The sequence below is a fragment of the Eptesicus fuscus genome, chromosome 11, assembly GCF_027574615.1.
Source record: "Eptesicus fuscus isolate TK198812 chromosome 11, DD_ASM_mEF_20220401, whole genome shotgun sequence".
Lineage (NCBI taxonomy): Eukaryota > Metazoa > Chordata > Mammalia > Chiroptera > Vespertilionidae > Eptesicus > Eptesicus fuscus.
This window is the reverse complement of record NC_072483.1, coordinates 75,546,802-75,565,570: the sequence shown is the minus strand read 5'-3', so window position 1 is coordinate 75,565,570 and position 18,769 is coordinate 75,546,802. Positions and strand designations below refer to the sequence as shown.

The 18,769-nt window shown below is 36.0% G+C and overlaps 1 protein-coding gene across 1 annotated transcript in view; it reads right to left on the bottom strand.

Annotated features, from left to right (window-relative positions):
* Positions 1 to 519: 519 nt before the first annotated feature.
* The window catches only part of BARD1 (BRCA1 associated RING domain 1), a 66,699-nt gene continuing 48,449 nt past the window's right edge, over positions 520 to 18,769 (bottom strand). Inside the window, exons 8-11 of the mRNA XM_028151075.2 lie at positions 16,032 to 16,164; positions 15,416 to 15,508; positions 4,355 to 4,452; positions 520 to 3,055 (exon numbers count right to left, since the gene is read on the bottom strand). Of these exons, the coding sequence (XP_028006876.2) occupies positions 2,723 to 3,055; positions 4,355 to 4,452; positions 15,416 to 15,508; positions 16,032 to 16,164 (657 nt within the window). The 3' untranslated portion in view covers positions 520 to 2,722. The remainder of the gene's footprint in view (positions 3,056 to 4,354; positions 4,453 to 15,415; positions 15,509 to 16,031; positions 16,165 to 18,769) is intronic.

Below are 18,769 nucleotides of genomic sequence, written 5' to 3'. Positions count from 1 at the left end.
CAGTAATTATGTAATACTTCTGTAAGCAGTTATTTAGAAACTTGAAGATAGCCACATTGGTACAATTCAGGAAAAGGCCTTTATATTTCATTGACGGCAAAGTATTTTAGTAATATTTTAGCCATGAAGCAAATAGGAATGATTTGGTAAATCTGTAGTATTAATAATGTACATGAGTCTCACAAACTATGGATTAAAGGTAGAAAAGACCAGCCTCCTTTTTTAAGAAATATGTCAAATAAGGTTATTCCAAGGTCATACAGCAGAGGGGCTGAGGTGACTGAGCCCACAACCCAGGCTTGTGACACAATGCTGATGGAAGTCTGGCCAGTCCTTTCTAAGGTGGGTTTCTAAGCAGTCTTGGTATCCAAAGTAAGTGCCTCCAAACAAAATCATAGCTGAATGGACAGGATAGCTACTGATGGGGAAACTTCACTCATAAGTGGGGAGAAAAATCAAAGGTGAATAGTGTAGTGCCTTTCCCACTTCTCTCACAGACCCATTCTTATAGAAACTTCCAGGTATCAATTAAAAAGCATTAGTGTTTCAAAAGATAAGTGTTTATTAGCTGAAAGATTTCCTCACAAGTCTTACTGAGTCTCCATCTCCAGGAGCAGAATAAAACACCCCTAAGAAGATACAGAAACACAAATAACTTTAATAATTTAAGGTAAATAAAAGGATGCTTGAATCTATGATTAGAAATAAAAATAATTACAAGTATATCTATGCAGAAAGTACAAGTTTCAAGAGTCTGACATCAATCCACTGCCATAAAAATAAGTATTTAAAGAAAGCAAAAATAAAACTCCTGAATAGTGGGGGAAAAAATACGACAAAGAGCGAGGAGGACAGACCAAGAAAAGGAATAAAGAAAAGTGAGCAACATCCCCAAAGGGGTTTTTACAAACAGGGATTCAGATCAGAGGAACAGACACACACCTGTCCAGGAATGCGACCAATGAGCTAATAGAAAATGATGAAAAGTCAGTTATAAATCAAAAATGACAACCCAAATCCCAGAGCATCTTAAATTCTTCCACCCAGACATTATCTAACCCTCAGCTTTGTTCGGTGCTGTGGTGTTCCTCATTCTCCATTAGAATGAAATGCAGGACAAACACATTACTGGTTGGAGTTTCAGAGCTAATTCACCCTTGAAGGTCAGGGTTAGCAGTACATTACTGTATTCACATAATATATTTCTTGATATCGAGAAGTAACATGTCTAAGAAGAAACTAAAGTAAAATTTATTTTGAATAATCTAGACTCTTCAACTTTAAAATAAATGAATCTTAAAATGTCCATTAACTTCAGGCTCTCAGTATTCCAGTCCAGAGGTCATCCAACTGTCCCCTTGGCCCAGGAGTGACCAAGCTGACAGGTGTCACAGTATCTTCCTTCCATGTCCTTAGAGTTTAAGAACATTTAATTTGTAGGAAGACTTCTTAAAACATGTCTTTAAATGACCTAATGTACCTTGCAGATCCACAAAGGAGAACACTCAGACTGGAGTAACCTCCCAGGTCTCCCCATTCTCAGGTGGCCTGCTGTCCACTACTCCGCAGCCTTGACTATTTTGCTATTGTGAGTAAGTTCTTCCCACTCCTACCTCTAGACTTACTGTTATGGCCTTTTGTGCCATCTGGATAAAATCTGTTCTAAATAAAGTAATCCCCAACTTCTGCCTCCACAGCAACCTAAAAATTTAAAAAGTAGTAGTAGTAGTAGTAGTAGTAGTCGTAGAAAAAGAAAAAGGAAGGAAGGAGGGAAGGAGGGAAAGAAGGAAGGAAGGAAGGAAGGAAGGAAGGAAGGAAGGAAGGAAGGAAGGAAGGAAGGAAGGAAGGAAGGAAGGAAGGAACAACAATAATAAAAAACCTTATGAAGGAAGAAATTAAGACCTTTAAAAATTATTTTAGCAATAGGTAGAAAGGTCTACCATTTGATTGACAATTTGCTAGTCTGGTGAGACATTCTAAGAAATATTGATACTAAAATATGTTGGAGAAAATGCTTGAATTATGTATTCATAGAGATAAATACAGCAGCAACAATAAGCAAGTGCATACAATAAAAATATGTGCCATGAGCCAATGCTGACTTTCATCACCAAAGAACAGTTAACGCTAAGGTTCAAATCATGATTTCCTGATAAAGAAGCAAGATAAAAATAAGGGATAAAAATGTAGCTACAGACATCCAAGAAAATTATAAGAAACTAAGTTATAAGAAACAATGTAAAATGAATACAACTGAAGAGAGGAGAAAAAGTTAACACCTACCAGGTACTGTATTTTCATAACAATAAATTATCTGACAATGTTTTGTTTACTAAAGAATGACAATTTCTGCTGGTGGCAGGCATAGATTATTTCATCAAAGAAACATTGAAAGACTGAGACATTACTGACACCACTTGTTATATCAACCAATAGTTCTGATACCCTCTCATTAATCTTTGATAGCTGACAATTTGAGTACAAAGACATGATGAATCAAAACATATATCAGGTTTAAAAAGATAATCCTTCAATGCAATCTCAGCATCTAAATGGTAAACACAGAATAAATTCCTAATCTGGCATAAGATTGTTTTTTAATTCAAGGGGAAAAAATATGAATCAGTCTACCTATTTAAAAAATGAGAATGATCAAAACAGTGAAAAGGCTGGGTCCTCACACTGTCTACATTCAATCTGAAGTGTGCCTGTGGCGTAGTACTCAGCTGTCAAGAGGGAGCAACTCAAAGGAGATCACACAATCTATAAACCAGCTGGAAGGAGCCATCCAGACTTTGCCCTGACGAACCCTCTCTGGGCGGTGACTGGACACATCCTCGTAGATGATGTACTGCGTGCAGAAGCGCTGGTCGGAATCGGGTTTGGCGTGGTAGGCGACTGTGTTGATGGTCTGAGTCACATCACTGTCGGGCTTGGGCTTTCGTCTGAGGATCTGGCCCCCAGCTGCAGTGACGAGCTTAATAAGGTTGTCCTTGGGATGGTGTTTGAAGATTCCCCCAAAGTAGAAGTAGCATCCATCAAACAGCTTTGGCAACTGAAATAACAAAAGAAAAAAGCTTGTACCCTAGCTGGTTTGGCTCAGTGGGTAGAGCACTGACCTATGGACTGAAGGGTCCTGGGTTGAATTCTGGTCAAGGGCACATGCCCAGATTGTGGGCTCCATCCCCAGTAGGGAGCATGCAAGATGCAGCTGATCAATGATTCTCTCTCATCATTAATGTTTCTATCTCTCTCTTCCTTCTTCTCCCTTCCTCTCTGAAATCAATTAAAAAAATATAAATTTAAAAGAAAAAAGCTTGTTAAAAGCAGATCAAAATATTTTAAAACACTGCATATAAATGAGGGAATTAAAAATACAGTCAGGAGCAGTTAAGCAGTTACTTAAGGAGGTGCTAAGATGTGGTGTATTTCAAGTGAACTCTCTGGGTCATAATAAAAGACTTACACATTTATAGGTTTCCTAGTTATACTTTTTCCCCTAAGACTCACTCACCATCTCAGGTACTTTTGACTCTCATCAGATTTTAGATGTGTTTTGTATAAAACAACGACACAAAAAAAAAAGGAAACAAAAACTGTTCATCAAATTTCTTTTATCAAAAAATTAATTCCTATTTGGTGGGACCTAAAAGCCCAAGGATTCCTGGGTATCTGAAATATGCTTCAGGGATACGGGCTCAAGTTAAATTATAAGGATACCATCTTTTCCATGGACTTTTATAATCCTGCCCATCTATATTCAGGTCCCTATATATTAACAGCCTAAGGCTCTAGGGCAGCTGCTCGGGAGTGCGGCTACAGGGTTTAGAGATGTATTGCATGGAGCACAATACATTATGAAGCCATGGCCAAGGATCCAATTAGCTATGAAACACACTTCTGTGTGCTTTATGAAAAAAAATAAATTTTTTTTTCAGAATTCCCTTGTATGAAAATTTTTCTTCTTCATCATTTCTAATATACATCAACAGGATAATGGAACATTATCCATTAAAACTGCAATATATGGCAATAAAGACATATGGTAACTAAATCCGAGCAGCAGCTGTAAGTCTTCTTTCAAGTTCCTTCCTGTATCTGCGACTTCACCTCAGATTCTGAAAGGTTTATGGCAACGTTCAAGATGCCAAAAACCCATTAACAGTGTGAAATTATTACCTTCTGGGTTTTACTGCTCTTCGTGATCATCTCTTAGAATCAAGTGCTTGAAATAAGTACAATTAAAATTTTAATCAGTCACCTGGACTTGTTGAAAGGGCAGGAGAAATTTTTCCTGATGTGATAATAATATTCAGATATAAGAACAATGAAAGTAGTAGCAAAAGGAAAATACCAGCTGTTCGCGGTTGAGCCTGCTTCTCTGTGGTCCTTGAGGAATCTCATATTTCTCTTCCTGTTCGCATTGTTTGCTTTGTAGACATGCCTTCACCCCTGACAAAAAACAAGAACAAGAAATAAATTATCAAGTGAGCATGGCTTCTTTCTCATTGAAAGTAAGCAATTTACCTAAGCGATTCTTCTTCTTCATGGTTAAGTATTATTTCAAAATAAAAATAGAAACTCTACTTATGCTAAAACAAGTGTAATAAAATGGGCTTTCCATATAAAGAAAATATAAATCTTTCCTTCAGAGGACTGAGCAATGAAGTCATACTGACACTAACAAATTTGTTTCCTTTCTGAAAAACCAAAATCGATACACTACTTCATACACAAATAAAACTCTAAGTTATCAAAATGAAGGTGAATAAAAAGTCCCCTTTAGTTCAGCCCACAGCAATCTGAACTTGAATGCTATCATCCGCAAGCTCATCCTCCCAATCATGTCTCCTCTCCTGTTGGACTATGAGCAAAAGTGCTCTGGTCCACAGCACCTGGCTCAGCTGGCCACACTACAGGGCTCCATCTCACAGTGCTCGTTACAATCAGCAATAGGCTTCTCCCAGTCACGTCTCATCTGATATTGGACTATGAGCAATCTGACAAGAAGGAAAGTGATCGGGTGGCCACACTACAGGGCTCCACAGTGCTTGATACAATCAACAACAAGCAGAGCCTGCAACATGTTTGGGATCCGACAGGTACACACTAAAGTCACCCTCTAGAGATGACTTGGTGAGCGACACTGCCTTAGAGCTGCTTCAATTGAGATGTCCCAAGATGCTGCTCAATACATAAAAGTCAGAAGACTGAACAACTCAATACTCTGTCTCTCCAAAAGCAGAGCTTTGTCAAGAGGCTAAATATTTTCTAGACTTGGGGCTATTCATGCATATTCAAATGCAACATTAAACCTTGGCCAATCTATAACCCCTATCTTGTGATTCTTAATTTGTTAGTTTTGCCTGTGCTTTGGTGTCACTTTCCCTCAATGTTTTTAATAAAAGAATCCTATTTAGCCATGTTTGCTACACTGAATGTCTAAATCTTATTCTTCTCACTAATTTCTCATAAATGTCATGGTTCTATAGAAATTGTTTTTGCATGTAGTAAAACTTATATTTTACAAATACAATTTTTAATAATCACTCAATGAGTAAAAATCTTTTTCTAATGAAGCTAATATTAAAATAGTAACTTGACTGTGTATTAAAAATGAGCCTCAAAATGTCCGACTAGGTCAAAGTATTATCCAAAGTATTATCCAAAGAATTATCCAAAGTATTATCCAAAGAAATATTGCCAGTGTGTTCACATTACATCATCTACTATTTCCATATTTAACACCAAACCCCCAAAACATTAGCAATCTAGCTATATCACTGACTTACATCACACTCATTATTTTACATGTAAACTATTACTTCAACTTTTTATCAAGCACAGAGCCCCATTTCTAAATCTCCTTTCTTAATGATATTTGCAGAGCATTCATAACAGAATCTTTAGATAAATGAATATACCAACCTATAAAGCCAAGGAGTTAACCCTGAATACTCCTATGTATCTAATGTAACAAGTGGATGGCTAATGTCTAATTACAGAAATAAATAAATGGGCCATGACTATACTTGTTGCTTATTCATTATGGTTTTATTTACTGTCAAAAAAGCATATTAAAATAGTATCTATCAATGCTGGTAATGTACTGACATTAGTCACTCAACAGAATGTAGCCTTAATAGATACTAGAATGAGATAAGCTGGCATCAAGAAAATGAGATGGCAGACACCATCAGGGAAGCACGGCACCTCCACAGGAAGATGCTAGTGCCTTAGAGTGTAAATATGCTTCAAGTCATAAACCTTTCAGCTTTATGGCAGTTGTTCAGTAAATTCCTGTAAAGTAAGGCAGAAAAATCCACATTTAATTACTGAGCTGAATGAATACATCCCTCTGATATTCTCTTATTCTAAGGAACAATGTGCCAACTCTCTAGGCTACCTAATGAAGCTCCAACTAAAGAAAAATGTAGTGTGTTTCCCCTGCTGAAAACTAAGAAACAACGTTTTGAATGGTGACAAAGTGCTCTGTTAGAACTGCTGTCATAGCATAAGAAACATCAAGAATTTCTTAAAAGCTGGGAGTGACATCTAGTCCAAGGGTTGTTAACTATAATGTCTACAAGGGCCAATCAGATTCCAAACAGCTGTGAGGAGCCTGGTGTTAATTAGCAGGAAGTTGTGGAGACAGCAGCGAATGGGAAAATACACATCATACACAAAGACACAAAAATTAAATGGGTGTGCTGGACACAACCACATAAATTGTATCTGCTTTGGCCTGATGCTGCATCGAATCAGTCTCTTCCTTTCATAGATAAGGAGACTTAAGTCCTAAGAGACGGAAGCAGCTTTCCCTGTGACACAACTAAGATGAGAACTCATATAGCCTCCAATTCCTAGATTAACTTAAAAATGTTTCTTCTTCTTTAATCTTTATTCTTTTTCTTTTAAAGCATCTTAGGAAATGCCAGGCATTCTCTACTCAGATTTACTATATTGTTCCTCTCTTATAAAACCAGTTATTAAATGACTAATAGGAGGATCCTTATTTGAAAGAGATTAGCCAAAGGGTATATGAAATGGCATAAACTGCTGACTACCTTGGGGAAGGAGGTGTGGGGGGAACAATGCATTTGGCTTTGTCTTCAATGGGTTTATTTAATCTACCTACTGCCAAAGTCGCCACTCTAATTTGTATCCTAGGAGTTTCAGAATGAAGATGTACTGCACAGTAGGCACGATAATTACACATTTATATCAACTTCCTAGTGAACCTGTTTTGAGATTAACTGTACTGAGTAACTAAACAAGTAGAAAAACAAGAATGAAAAACTTTAAAAGAAACTTTCAGCAATTTCAATGGTGATACATAACATCAATGAGGAAATGGAAGCATCTCCCAGCCAAAGCATTACCTAATGAACAAGCCTAAATACAGAAGATGTTTTAAGGTTTTGTTTACTCAATAAAAGTTAATTTCTAGCCCTAACCAGTTTGGCTCAGTGGATAGAGCGTCAGCCTGAAGGGTCCCAGGTTTGATTCCGATCAAGGGCATGTACCTTGGTTGCAGGCACATCCCCAGTAGGGGGTGTGCATAAGGCAGCTGATCAATGATTCTCTCTCATCGATGTTTCTAAATCTCTATCCCTCTCCCTTCCTCTCTGTAAAAAATCAATAAAATATATATTTTTTAAAAAGTTAATTTCCAACAGGAATTCTTAAGTCTACTTTCCATGTTTTCCATGTTAAGCAAAATAACAGAACTTTCCCAACATTCCTAGTCATAAACTCACTGAAAATATGATATATACTGTAACATACATCAAAATTTTAAAATAGGCCATTGTTCAGCAATTTAAAAATACTTTTGAAAATTTAATATTGTCTTTTTCCAAAAAAGAAGCTTATACTATACAGAAAGATATTCCTTTATTCTAAATCTCTAGTAGCCATTCTTACCTCCTACTTCATAAAAGTATATGCATCTATAGGTGTTTATTTTTATTTTAGCTGTGTGAACCAGTAGTGATACCAATGAATCTATATTAAGCTTAGTCATTTCATCATTTTAGAAGAAAAAAAGAATCATACAAATGGCAAGGGGTAGGAAACGGGGTTCCTGAATGCACTGCTACACACCCATGATTACAGATATAATGAAGACAGAATAATGCTTCAATATGAAGATCTGCTAAATGTCCAAAGGGGGAAAATACCCCTCTATGGAAGGCCCCAGAATTTGCCCAGTCTCTTCAAAAGCTAGAGCTATAAATAAATTCATATTTTAAAGAATTGTTCTGGAGCTACTGTAAAAGTAAAATGAAAAGTAAATGCTCTACACATGCCATCATAAACATCTAAATTTGTAACTGAAATACTAGTAGCATTGAAACTCAGAATTATGTATCACTCTTAGTTAACACCAAATGTCCTAAAAACAATTAAAATACAGAATCAAACATCACTCTGTCAAAAGCAAAAGTCCTAATAAATACGTCATTAGAGCCCAGCCAGTGTCACTCAGTGGTTGAGTATCAACCTATGAACCAGGAGGCCACGGTTCCATTCCCAGTCAAGGCGCATGTCTGGGGCTGGGGCGTGTAGGAGGCAGTCAATCAATGATTCTCTCACATCATTGATGTTTTTATCTCTCTCCCTCTCCCTTCCTCTCTAAAATCAATTAAAATTAAAAAATATATATGGTCATTAGGTCTAAAATAGGCACTTAACGTAACTCAAGACAAAAGCATATTAATGCATTTTTTGAAGAATTTCCCTTCTGATTCTATTAGAAAAATAACACATTGTAAAAACAAAATAATTCATTTTTAAATGCTTTTCTATTAGTCCTTTTAGTAAACTAGGCTATGATATCACTAAACTTGATAAAAAGAAATTCACAAGAGGAAACTTTAAACCAATGACAAAAAATGGAAAAGCAACAACATACATACAGCAATTTTTAAAAAACTGGGTGACAAGAAAAAGAAAATATAAGGCCAATATTATTAAAATCCACAGTAAAGAGCAAAAGAACAATTAAATAAAGGTTAAAAAAAGTAAAATAAAAGCTAAGTACTCCACCTGTGCCAGCATAAACCTCTAGATTTGGAATATCACAGAAAATACTGTCACCAATCATTAGATTTTTGTGATTCCAGATAAATACTCTTTAACAGCTAGTTATTTCTGGATACATTTAAGCCAGTTATCTAATTATAAACATATTTACATATATAAACATATTTCCTCATATGATAGCATGCTATATTTATTTTACTTAATGCATATTAAGAAAACAGGTCAAATTCCATCATAACATATTACTGCATTATAAAATTTTCATAGGCAAAATTTTAAATAGTAACTTTAAAACTTTGAGTAATAATATCAAAAGAATTCTCTTTATAGATGTGGTTAAATGACCAAGTGGGAGTCAAATGTCCAAAATTTTTCTTAATTAAATAAATTTAAAAATTTATAGTTGGTGTTTTTCAGCTATATATTTAAAGTTCAAATATTTATGTAAGAATATCTGTTTCCTTTCAGGGGAGGGTGAGGGTGGAGGTAAGAGATCAACCGAAGGACTTGTATGCACGCATATAAGCATAACCAATGGATGCAAGACACTGTGGGGAGGGAGGGTGGGCATGTGCCAAGGGGGTAGGGGAGGCCGGGGGAAGGTCAATGAGGAAAAAAAGGAGACATATGTACTACTATTTGTAACACTTTAAACAATAAAATAACATTTTAAAAAAGAATACCTGTTTTGATTAGAACAATCACGATATGAAATTGTATTTGCTAGGTCTGCCTAACAGGTATAAAAGATCTGGTGGATCAGAGCGGAGAAGTGCACACACACAGGTTATAATTTCCCTGACTGAGACTGAAGCCCTTACCTATCCAATTACTCTTTGGAAAAACTGTAAAGAAGATACTATTATTGCAACTTGAGAAGTAGAATTCCTTTCCAGAGAACTTGAATTCTGCTGAACAGACACACTGTTTTTAAAATGGTTATAAACAAACAGGTACCTACCTACTAATCTACTACTGTTTTCTTTTGATTATTTCTTTGCTGTATGCATTCACACATTTATATATTGTTGAAAGTAGAGATATTAATTGTCCTATACATTTTAAAACTGAAACAATCCTGTTTTTCATACTTCAGTGTTAATAATCATATAAAAATATAATTCTTCTCAGAGAATGTTGCTAAGACTTCCAGAATTTTCTTATTTCATATTTAGGTTATTCCCCCAACTCCTTGCTATCTATAATAATAAAAGCGTAATATGCTAATTAGACTGAACAGCCAAATGACCTTCTGGAAGTCATTCTGGACGAAGCCTCATAGCGGGGGCTGAGGCAGAGGCAGTTAGGGGCAATCAGGTAGGCAGGCAGAGTGGTTAGGGGCAATCAGGCAGGCAGGCAGAGGAGGTTAGGGGCGATTAGGCAGGCAGGTGAGCAGTTAGGGGCGATCAGGCAGGCAGGCGAATGGTTAGGAGCGATCAGGCAGGCAAGCGAGTAGTTAGGGGTGATCAGGCAGGCAGAGCGGTTAGGGGCGATCAGGCAAGCAGGTGAGTGGTTAGAGGCAATCAGGCAGTCAGGCAGAGGTGGTTGTGGGCGATCAGGCAGGCAGGCAGAGGTGGTTGTGGGCGATCAGGCAGGTAGGAGAGCAAGTTAGGAGCAATCAGGCAAACAGGAGAATGGTTAGGGGTGATCAGGCAGGCAGGCTGGTGAGCCATTAGGAGCCAGCAATCCTGAATGGCGAGAGAGTGCAGGCCAGGCTGAGGGACACCCTCCTCCCCCCTCGCCATGCATGAATTTCGTGCACCGGGCCTCTAGTTAGAAATAATAACACAAATAGTTTTGTTTTTTGTTCTTTTATCTTCATTACTTGATTAGGGTAAATTCTCAGAAGGGAAATTATTAGACCAAAGGATGTTTGCTTATTTTTATTTTTAGAGAATTTTGGTAAAGAATTTCTGTAAGCATGAAGTTGCCTAATCAATCTTAGTTGATATAAATGCTTTGGTATATTCATTTTTTGATAATTAGCAAAGTTTGAATAAAAAAATAATTACATTTATTTTTAAAATTCCACAGCATTCTCAATATTCATTTGAAGAAACAAATTTCAATAGAAAAGTAAAAACATATTAATCTGATTACGAGGTTTGTAATAAAATGACATAATGATTGTCTTTTAGGTTCCATCTTCCTCAACTTAAAACAAAAAGGAAAAACCACCCTATTTGGCCCTTCCGAACATCACAGATGCAAGTCCAATGTCAACTGTTTGGCACATTCCCACAGCAATTCCCTTAGGTGCTGAGGACTTTCAAAACTTCTACAGCAGCAATTATATTTAAACTTAAATGAGAGTGGGGAAGAGGGAGAGATTATTAAAGAAAAGATGACAGCCATCTGTTCTCCCCTTCACAATGATGAAAAATGAAGAGGCAGAATTAAAAAAAAAAAATTTTTTTAAAGGTTAAGACTAGAGGAAATTTTGAAAGCAGTGTACTAAAAGGGCAGGTCAAAAGATATTTTCTCACTGACAGCTCATTTACATCTTTAGGATGCAGTTCTACCTTATTTATACTCTAAGGGATAAATGAAATGACATTTATATATTTTCCATTGTTTCATTCTAGTCACCTCCCTACCAAAACTCACCCTTACACAGAGCTGGTTATAAGTTGCCTATGAGGAGGTTAGTACTAAAACTAGGACTAAAATAGAATCTCAGCCAAAAATTTAATCTTGAAGAAGGAACTTTTCCGGTCTCTAGCTCCTATTTCTATAAAATATCTGAAAAATACATATGATGAGACAGAATGGTGCAATAGCAAAATTATGGCTGATTTTCCGAACCTCATGCTAAATCCATTAAGTGAAACATTCTAATACACTCTCCATATACAACGTAGAAAAATAAAGGTTATTAACCAACAAAGACAAAACATGTTTAAACAGAAAACTTCCAATAAATTGAACAGTTTTTCTTTTTGTTAATTTGTTTAATTTATTAAATAAGTCAATTATCTACAGAGAACATTTAGTTTCCCCTTGAATCTCCATAGTTTATGGAAAATCCCATTAAAATAGATTATATTAAAGTTTCTACATAGTTAAGCCAGTAAAGATTTTGTCTCCAACAAACTAATGAATAACCTCAAATGCAATATCTAGTTGTAATGAGTTACAAAACTTTACAATTAACTTTGAAAGCTCTGCTCCATATTTTCTTCGTTTAATATACATGGTTTTCAGATAGTTTTGAATAGTCCTGAACTTTTTTTTTAATCAAACTGGATGCCTAAGACTAAGAATATAGAAACTGCAAGAAATATATATTAGGAAAAAAGAGGTATTTTGAGCATTCTTACCTATTTTTTTACAAACCCAGTGACTATTTAAAGTAATTGTCTCAAGCCCTAAAGCTATTTCTCTTTGGACTTTGTATTAGAAAGTATAGGGTTATGGACGTCAATAAGAGATTCCATCCATCCTTTACACTGAATCACTGATATTAGTATATGTTATTCACTACTGTGAGAATCACCAAATAGCACCCTATTAAGTCAGCTAGAGTACATCAGTGATTCTATAAAAATGACACTGACAAGCCATTCAATTGACAAAAACTTCCATTTCTTAAAGAAGGCAGATTTTATGGACATGAATCATGTAGCCTGTATATGTAATCAAATGCAAGTTCAGCATATTCACAAGAACCATATACTCAAGTTAAGTGGTAAATGCCATAACATTCAAAATTTCACATGGCTTCTTTATTACTGACACCTTATTATTATGAAAATCTATTCCTTCCTGTAACCACTGGCAAGATTTCTGACACAGATTCAGTACAAAAGCATCTAGAATCATGGAACCATTTTAAATCAATTTTTTAAACATTGAGGCCCAGTAAGACTTGCCATGAATTTGAAAGGGAAAAGAAGTTTCAAAAAAAATAGGAATGAGACAAAAAGGAAAACTTTTTTTTTTTCCTATGTAAATGGTTAGTCCAATTTCTTACCATATTTTTTAAATTGGTCATGATTGGGAGAGACTAATAACAGAATGATGAGGACAGAGGGGGTGCCATTGCCAGTCACATCCACTTAGCTGGACAGGAACATATCAGTGGAGACCAGCATCACAAGATAAATGGTAGCTGCATTTAAAAAGGACATTAACACCGCCCTGACCAGGTAACTCAGTTGGTTAGAGATTTGTCTTAATAGGCCAAGATTGCTGGTTCAATCCCTGGTCAGGGCACAGACAAGAATCAACCAATCTACACTAATAAAAGAGTAAGATGCAAATGGACTGTACCTTCACGACACCCACCAGCCAATCAGGAGTGGGTCTGCAAATTAACCCAACAAAGATGGTGGGTTAATTTGCATATGCAGGCACAGAGCGGGCGGGGGCGGGGTGGGACACTTGCGCCATCGCCATGGCGACGACGAAGGCCTTCTGCACGGCCCCAGCTGCTCCGGGCCTCTGGGCAGCATGGGAAGGCAGAAAGGTGGCTCGGGTCGGAGTGAAGGTGTGCCGGCAGCCAGGGGAAGGAAGGCCCATTCTTGCACGAATCTTTGTGCATCGGGCCTCTAGTAAATGAATAAATAAGTGGCACAACAAATCCATCTCTCTCTTTCTCTCTTCCTTTCTCTAAAAATCAATAAATAAAAAGCTTTCTTTAAAAGTACATGAATACAAAATGCTAAAAGGAAACAGTTTTATAAACCAAATCAACTTCAAACTATAAATTAAATTAATAATAAAATTAAGATCTTAATAAATCAAGCATTTCTACCATAAATGCACCCTATTAAGTCAGCTAGAGTACATCAGTGATTCTATAAAAATGACACTGACAAGCCATTCAATTGACAAAAACTTCCATTTCTTAAAGAAGGCAGATTTTATGGACATGAATCATGTAGCCTGTATATGTAATCAAATGCAAGTTCAGCATATTCACAAGAACCATATACTCAAGTTAAGTGGTAAATGCCATAACATTCAAAATTTCACATGGCTTCAAAGCACAAAGCCATAAAACAAAGTTTTTAAAAACTAATTCTGACCTATTATTTGCTTCTTAAAAAAAAAGTTTCATAAAAATATATATGTTATTCTTTGTTTCTTTAAATGTTTAATGTGAAATAATTAGATTCATAGGAAGTCCCATGCAGTTTCCTCCAGGGATCTATGTTAACATCTTACACAACTATAGCACAATATCCAGTCATAAATTGACATTGATGCAATCCATAGCTTAGTCAGATCTCATCAGTTACACAGGCACTTATGTGTGTGTGGTATGTGTGTGTCTATAATTTAATTACCTATGTGGCCTTTGAAAGGGAACCCCCACTAGGATAAAAATACTCAACTGTATCATCACAAGACTCCTCCTTAACCCCTTTACCACCACTATTCTTTTCTACAAAAAAGGTCAATCTATTGTCCTATTTTAGCCACTGTAACCAAAGTAGATAATTTTGCTATTCAGGAGTAGAAAATAACCTTGTGTGAGTTTTCTTTTTATTTGTCTGTAAGTCCTAAGTGAATCCAAGGTTAAGAAAAGCAAACAAGTCAAGAGTAGGGAAGGTGAAAGGCAGCTCTGATGTTATCTGACTACCAACAAGAAGCGGGTAATGGGGATACATTTGCAGCAAGGTCTAGATAATAGTTGATATAATTGCCCCAAATCAGGTGTTACACAAGGTAGTTTAAATTTCCCAGCAGCTTCCTAAAATATACCAGATTAGCTGAGAAAGGCAAAAGAGTGTTTACATATAAGTTTTTAGAAATCATAGAGGAAAAGCAATAAAGTACTTTTATTTCCTAACAGTATATTTAAAACATGCATTTATTAAGTTAAATTGATCACTTAATAGTAATATGGATTGCTTTGGCTTAAAAAGTCTACTATACAGCCCTAGCCGGTTTGGCTAAGTGGATAAAGCATAGGCCTGCGGACTGAAGGGTCCCAAGTTCTATTCCAGTCAAGGGTACATGCCCGGATTATGGGCTCGATCCCCAGTAGGGGGGCGTGCAGGAGGTAGCTGATCAATGATTCTCTCTCATCGTTGATGTTTCTATCTCTCTCCCCCTCTCACTTCAGCTCCGAAATCAATAAAGATAAATTTTTTAAAAAGTCTACTATACAATCCATTTACGCATTATTAAAATAGTTGGTATTGTAGAAAAAAATACTTTGAAACCAGAATATATCTATGGGCATTTACCAAGAACATCAAAATACCATAAATATGACAAGCTTTTGTAAAATGCAATACTAACCAGAGGTAAGAAAATTAGTCTAAGTTCCTTAAATAATTATTGGCAACAGTAAACTATGAAAAATGAAATTAGTGTACTTAATTCACTTTGTAATTCTCTCAAATCTAACACTTACATTCAAATTTCAGGATCCAGCATCCATTGAGAATCCCAAGCATACATTTCAGGGTACTTTGAACTGTATCACCAGAAATAATGACATGAGTCACTAGAATACAAAAAGAAGCAAAAAGAGAAACAGATACATAAACCAAAATAATTATTTAACCAGTCTGCATTTTATAACTAGTCTGCACCTTATAAACTTCTATCTGAATTTTCTTCAAAACAATTTTTAAATTTAGAAGCCTTCGTTGGTTATTATTCTGTAGTTGTGCTACCAACATGAAAAATCATTTCATAAAGCAAATATCTTAAAGTCACACTAGCATGTACCATATTTTTTCCTTTATTTTCAAGTCAAAACTGAGGATTTAAAGCATTACATGCACTACAATTTATTTATCATTAGCAAACTCAAAAGTTTGCTTTTCTGGTATATTGTTCTGTACTAAACTAAGAGCAAACTTTACATTTCCTAACCAAATTAAGCCTGTAATTAGTTTATAACTATAGGAAGATTTTAGATTTATTACAACATGAAAAGTATATAGTGATAACCCAATGGAGTTCTACAAAGGAATCACCTATTTAAAATTTTTTTCTACCAAAAATGAATAAAGAATCCTCACCTGTACTGTCAAACTCAGCACATTTTTTAGCCTTAAGAATTGCTGCAAGCTCACTGAGCATTTTCTGTTGTTCTGAAGAAAGCCCACTGCCTATGAGTACAAGAGGTCCATCCCTACGCTGAGCAGCATGCACCTGTGAATAAAAAAGGAGATGCCACAGTGTTAAAAACATTTAAGGACTAGAGAAAGATAATAAGCTGACCTTCACTTGATGTAAGCTTGAATTTCATTACTTAGCTTACTCTGTCTACTAATTCCCAATATTTCCATTCATTCATCACTCAAAACCTTAATGCTCAATTCATTTAAATAACCGCCCTCCTCGCCTCCCCATTTAACATGTTACCTGGGATAGCTCTTTTCACTCAGGGCACCTTGTTTCCTTGATTCTAAATTGCATCTCTTTAGGGTTTTACAACTTCATTCTGTCACCAATAAGCTTTTTTTTTTTTTTTAAGTAACCCCAAATACCCATTTTAAATGATCAATTCCCTGTCTCTGCTCCACTAACTTATTCTAATAGAGTTGAACTCAAACTTGGTCTATTTAGTTTAAAATAAATTATGTGCAAATAAAATATAAAAACACTAAGACATCTAGAACAGCAGTAATCTCAAAGATAGAAACATATTTTTATCACTGGAACAGTTACTTTTCAAAACCAAGAAAATGAAAATAGATAAGAGAATACAAAAGTTAGACCAGATTCGCCTTAGTAGTAAGCCAATGCAGCTCATGGAAAGGAAAGAAGTGCTATAGAAAGACTTAGAACTGTATTACTGGAGATTAAAAAAGACAAAAATAAAGAGAAGTCACCAATGGATGGCATTAGGGAATAGAAGTGAAAGCTTCAAAAAAAAAGTAATGGGACAGATAGTGTATTCAACAGTAGCCAACAGATATTTAATAAATGGAATTGGAATCAGAATTAGCTGAAAGCTATCTGATTTAAAAAAAGCAATGACTGAGCAATGAAGAAAACAAAAGGTAAACCAACACATATGTATTAAAGAATAAAGCAAAACAACAATAGTGCAATTTTCAAATATAAGACCTAGGGTTTTCCTCTGTGTGAGTCTCTATGTGTACTGGATATCTGGTATCTCAAAGCTCCAAAGAACGTGAGTGAATCACTGACAGTATGATCACCAACACAATTCAGCAACTAGATTAGAGAAAGCTGGTATTTATACATGCACTTCACCTATCATAGAGATCATTCATCCAGTCTGATGCCCTACAATACTACATCTACATTGTTGGCTATATCTATAAATAGACCTCAATAATTCATTTTTTAAAATATATTTTTATTTATGCCAGAGAGGAAGGGAGAGGGACACAGTGAGAAACATCAATGATGAGAGAGAATCATTGATAGATTGCCTCCTGCATGCCCCCTCCTGGGGATCCAGCCTGAAACTGGGGCATGAGCCCTGACCCGGAATCAAACAGTGACTTCCCTGGTTCATGGGTTGAACCTCAACCACTGAACCACACCAGCTGAGTGCAAAGGTACTTTTACTGGACATGCTATGTACATCATACACACATTTACATCACATTCCTGCCCATGTATCTTTCCTACTCACTAAACTATAACACAGGGGTCCTCAAACTTTTTAAACAGGGGGCCAGTTCACTGTCTCTCAGACCGTTGGAGGGCCAGACTACAGTTAAAAAAAAAACAACTATGAACAAATTCCTATGCACACTGCACATATCTTATTTTGAAGTAAAAAAACAAAACGGCAAAAACACCCCCATGTGGCCCGCGGGCTGTAGTTTGAGGACGCCTGCATAACATGTTGTAACCATGTCTACTCTAAATACTGCAAACACTCCATAACATGAAAATAGTTCAGAGTACTCTATGGATTGTTCAATTACTATTCCATGGTAATATTAAAAAAAAAGTTTTTCAATAATTCTTGTCAGTTATACAAATAGGTGCCATAGGATAGCTCTAAATGAAACATTTCACTATCCAATTTATATAACTTCATTTCAGCTAAATTAATTCTCTACACAAGAGTGAAAAGTTACAACTCCAAATACAGGACATGCAAGTATTTCTACCAACCCAAGGAAAGCACCAACATGGATCAAGCCTTTTCCTATCACAGTTTTTAAATTTGAATATTTTTAAAAAAGAAACTGGCCATAATTTCTTATAGTTAAGAAATTCTATTAAAAACAAAACATAAAGCAAACAGCTGCTGAAGCCACATGCCTATATGAGACAGTGGTGAAGGGAGAGGGTAGGAGACATTTGGTTTGAATAAGCAGAGGTCTGAGAACCATGAGGTTCAAAAGACATTCAAAAAACACCCCACGCCCAGCTGGCGTGGCTCAGTGGTTAAGCGTTGACCTATGAACCAGGAGGTCAGGGTTCGATTCTCAGTCAGGGCACATGCCCAGGTTGTGGGCTCAATCCCCAGTGTGGGACGTGCAGGAGGCAGCCAATTAATGATTCTCTCTCATCACTGATGTTTCCCTCTCTCTCTCCCTCTCTCTTCCTCTCTGAAGTCAATAAAAATATATTTTAAAAAAAACAACACACCCCAAGGGGTTCAATACCCTGATTTTATAACGATTAGATACCATGTACACTGTCATTAAACTCTTATTTAAAGGATAACTGGATATGGAATGTCTTCTTAGATAAATCACTTATTCTTAATTAATGAGTTTATAAAAAACATGGTTTAAAAACTATGAAAAGAAGGAAAAGGACA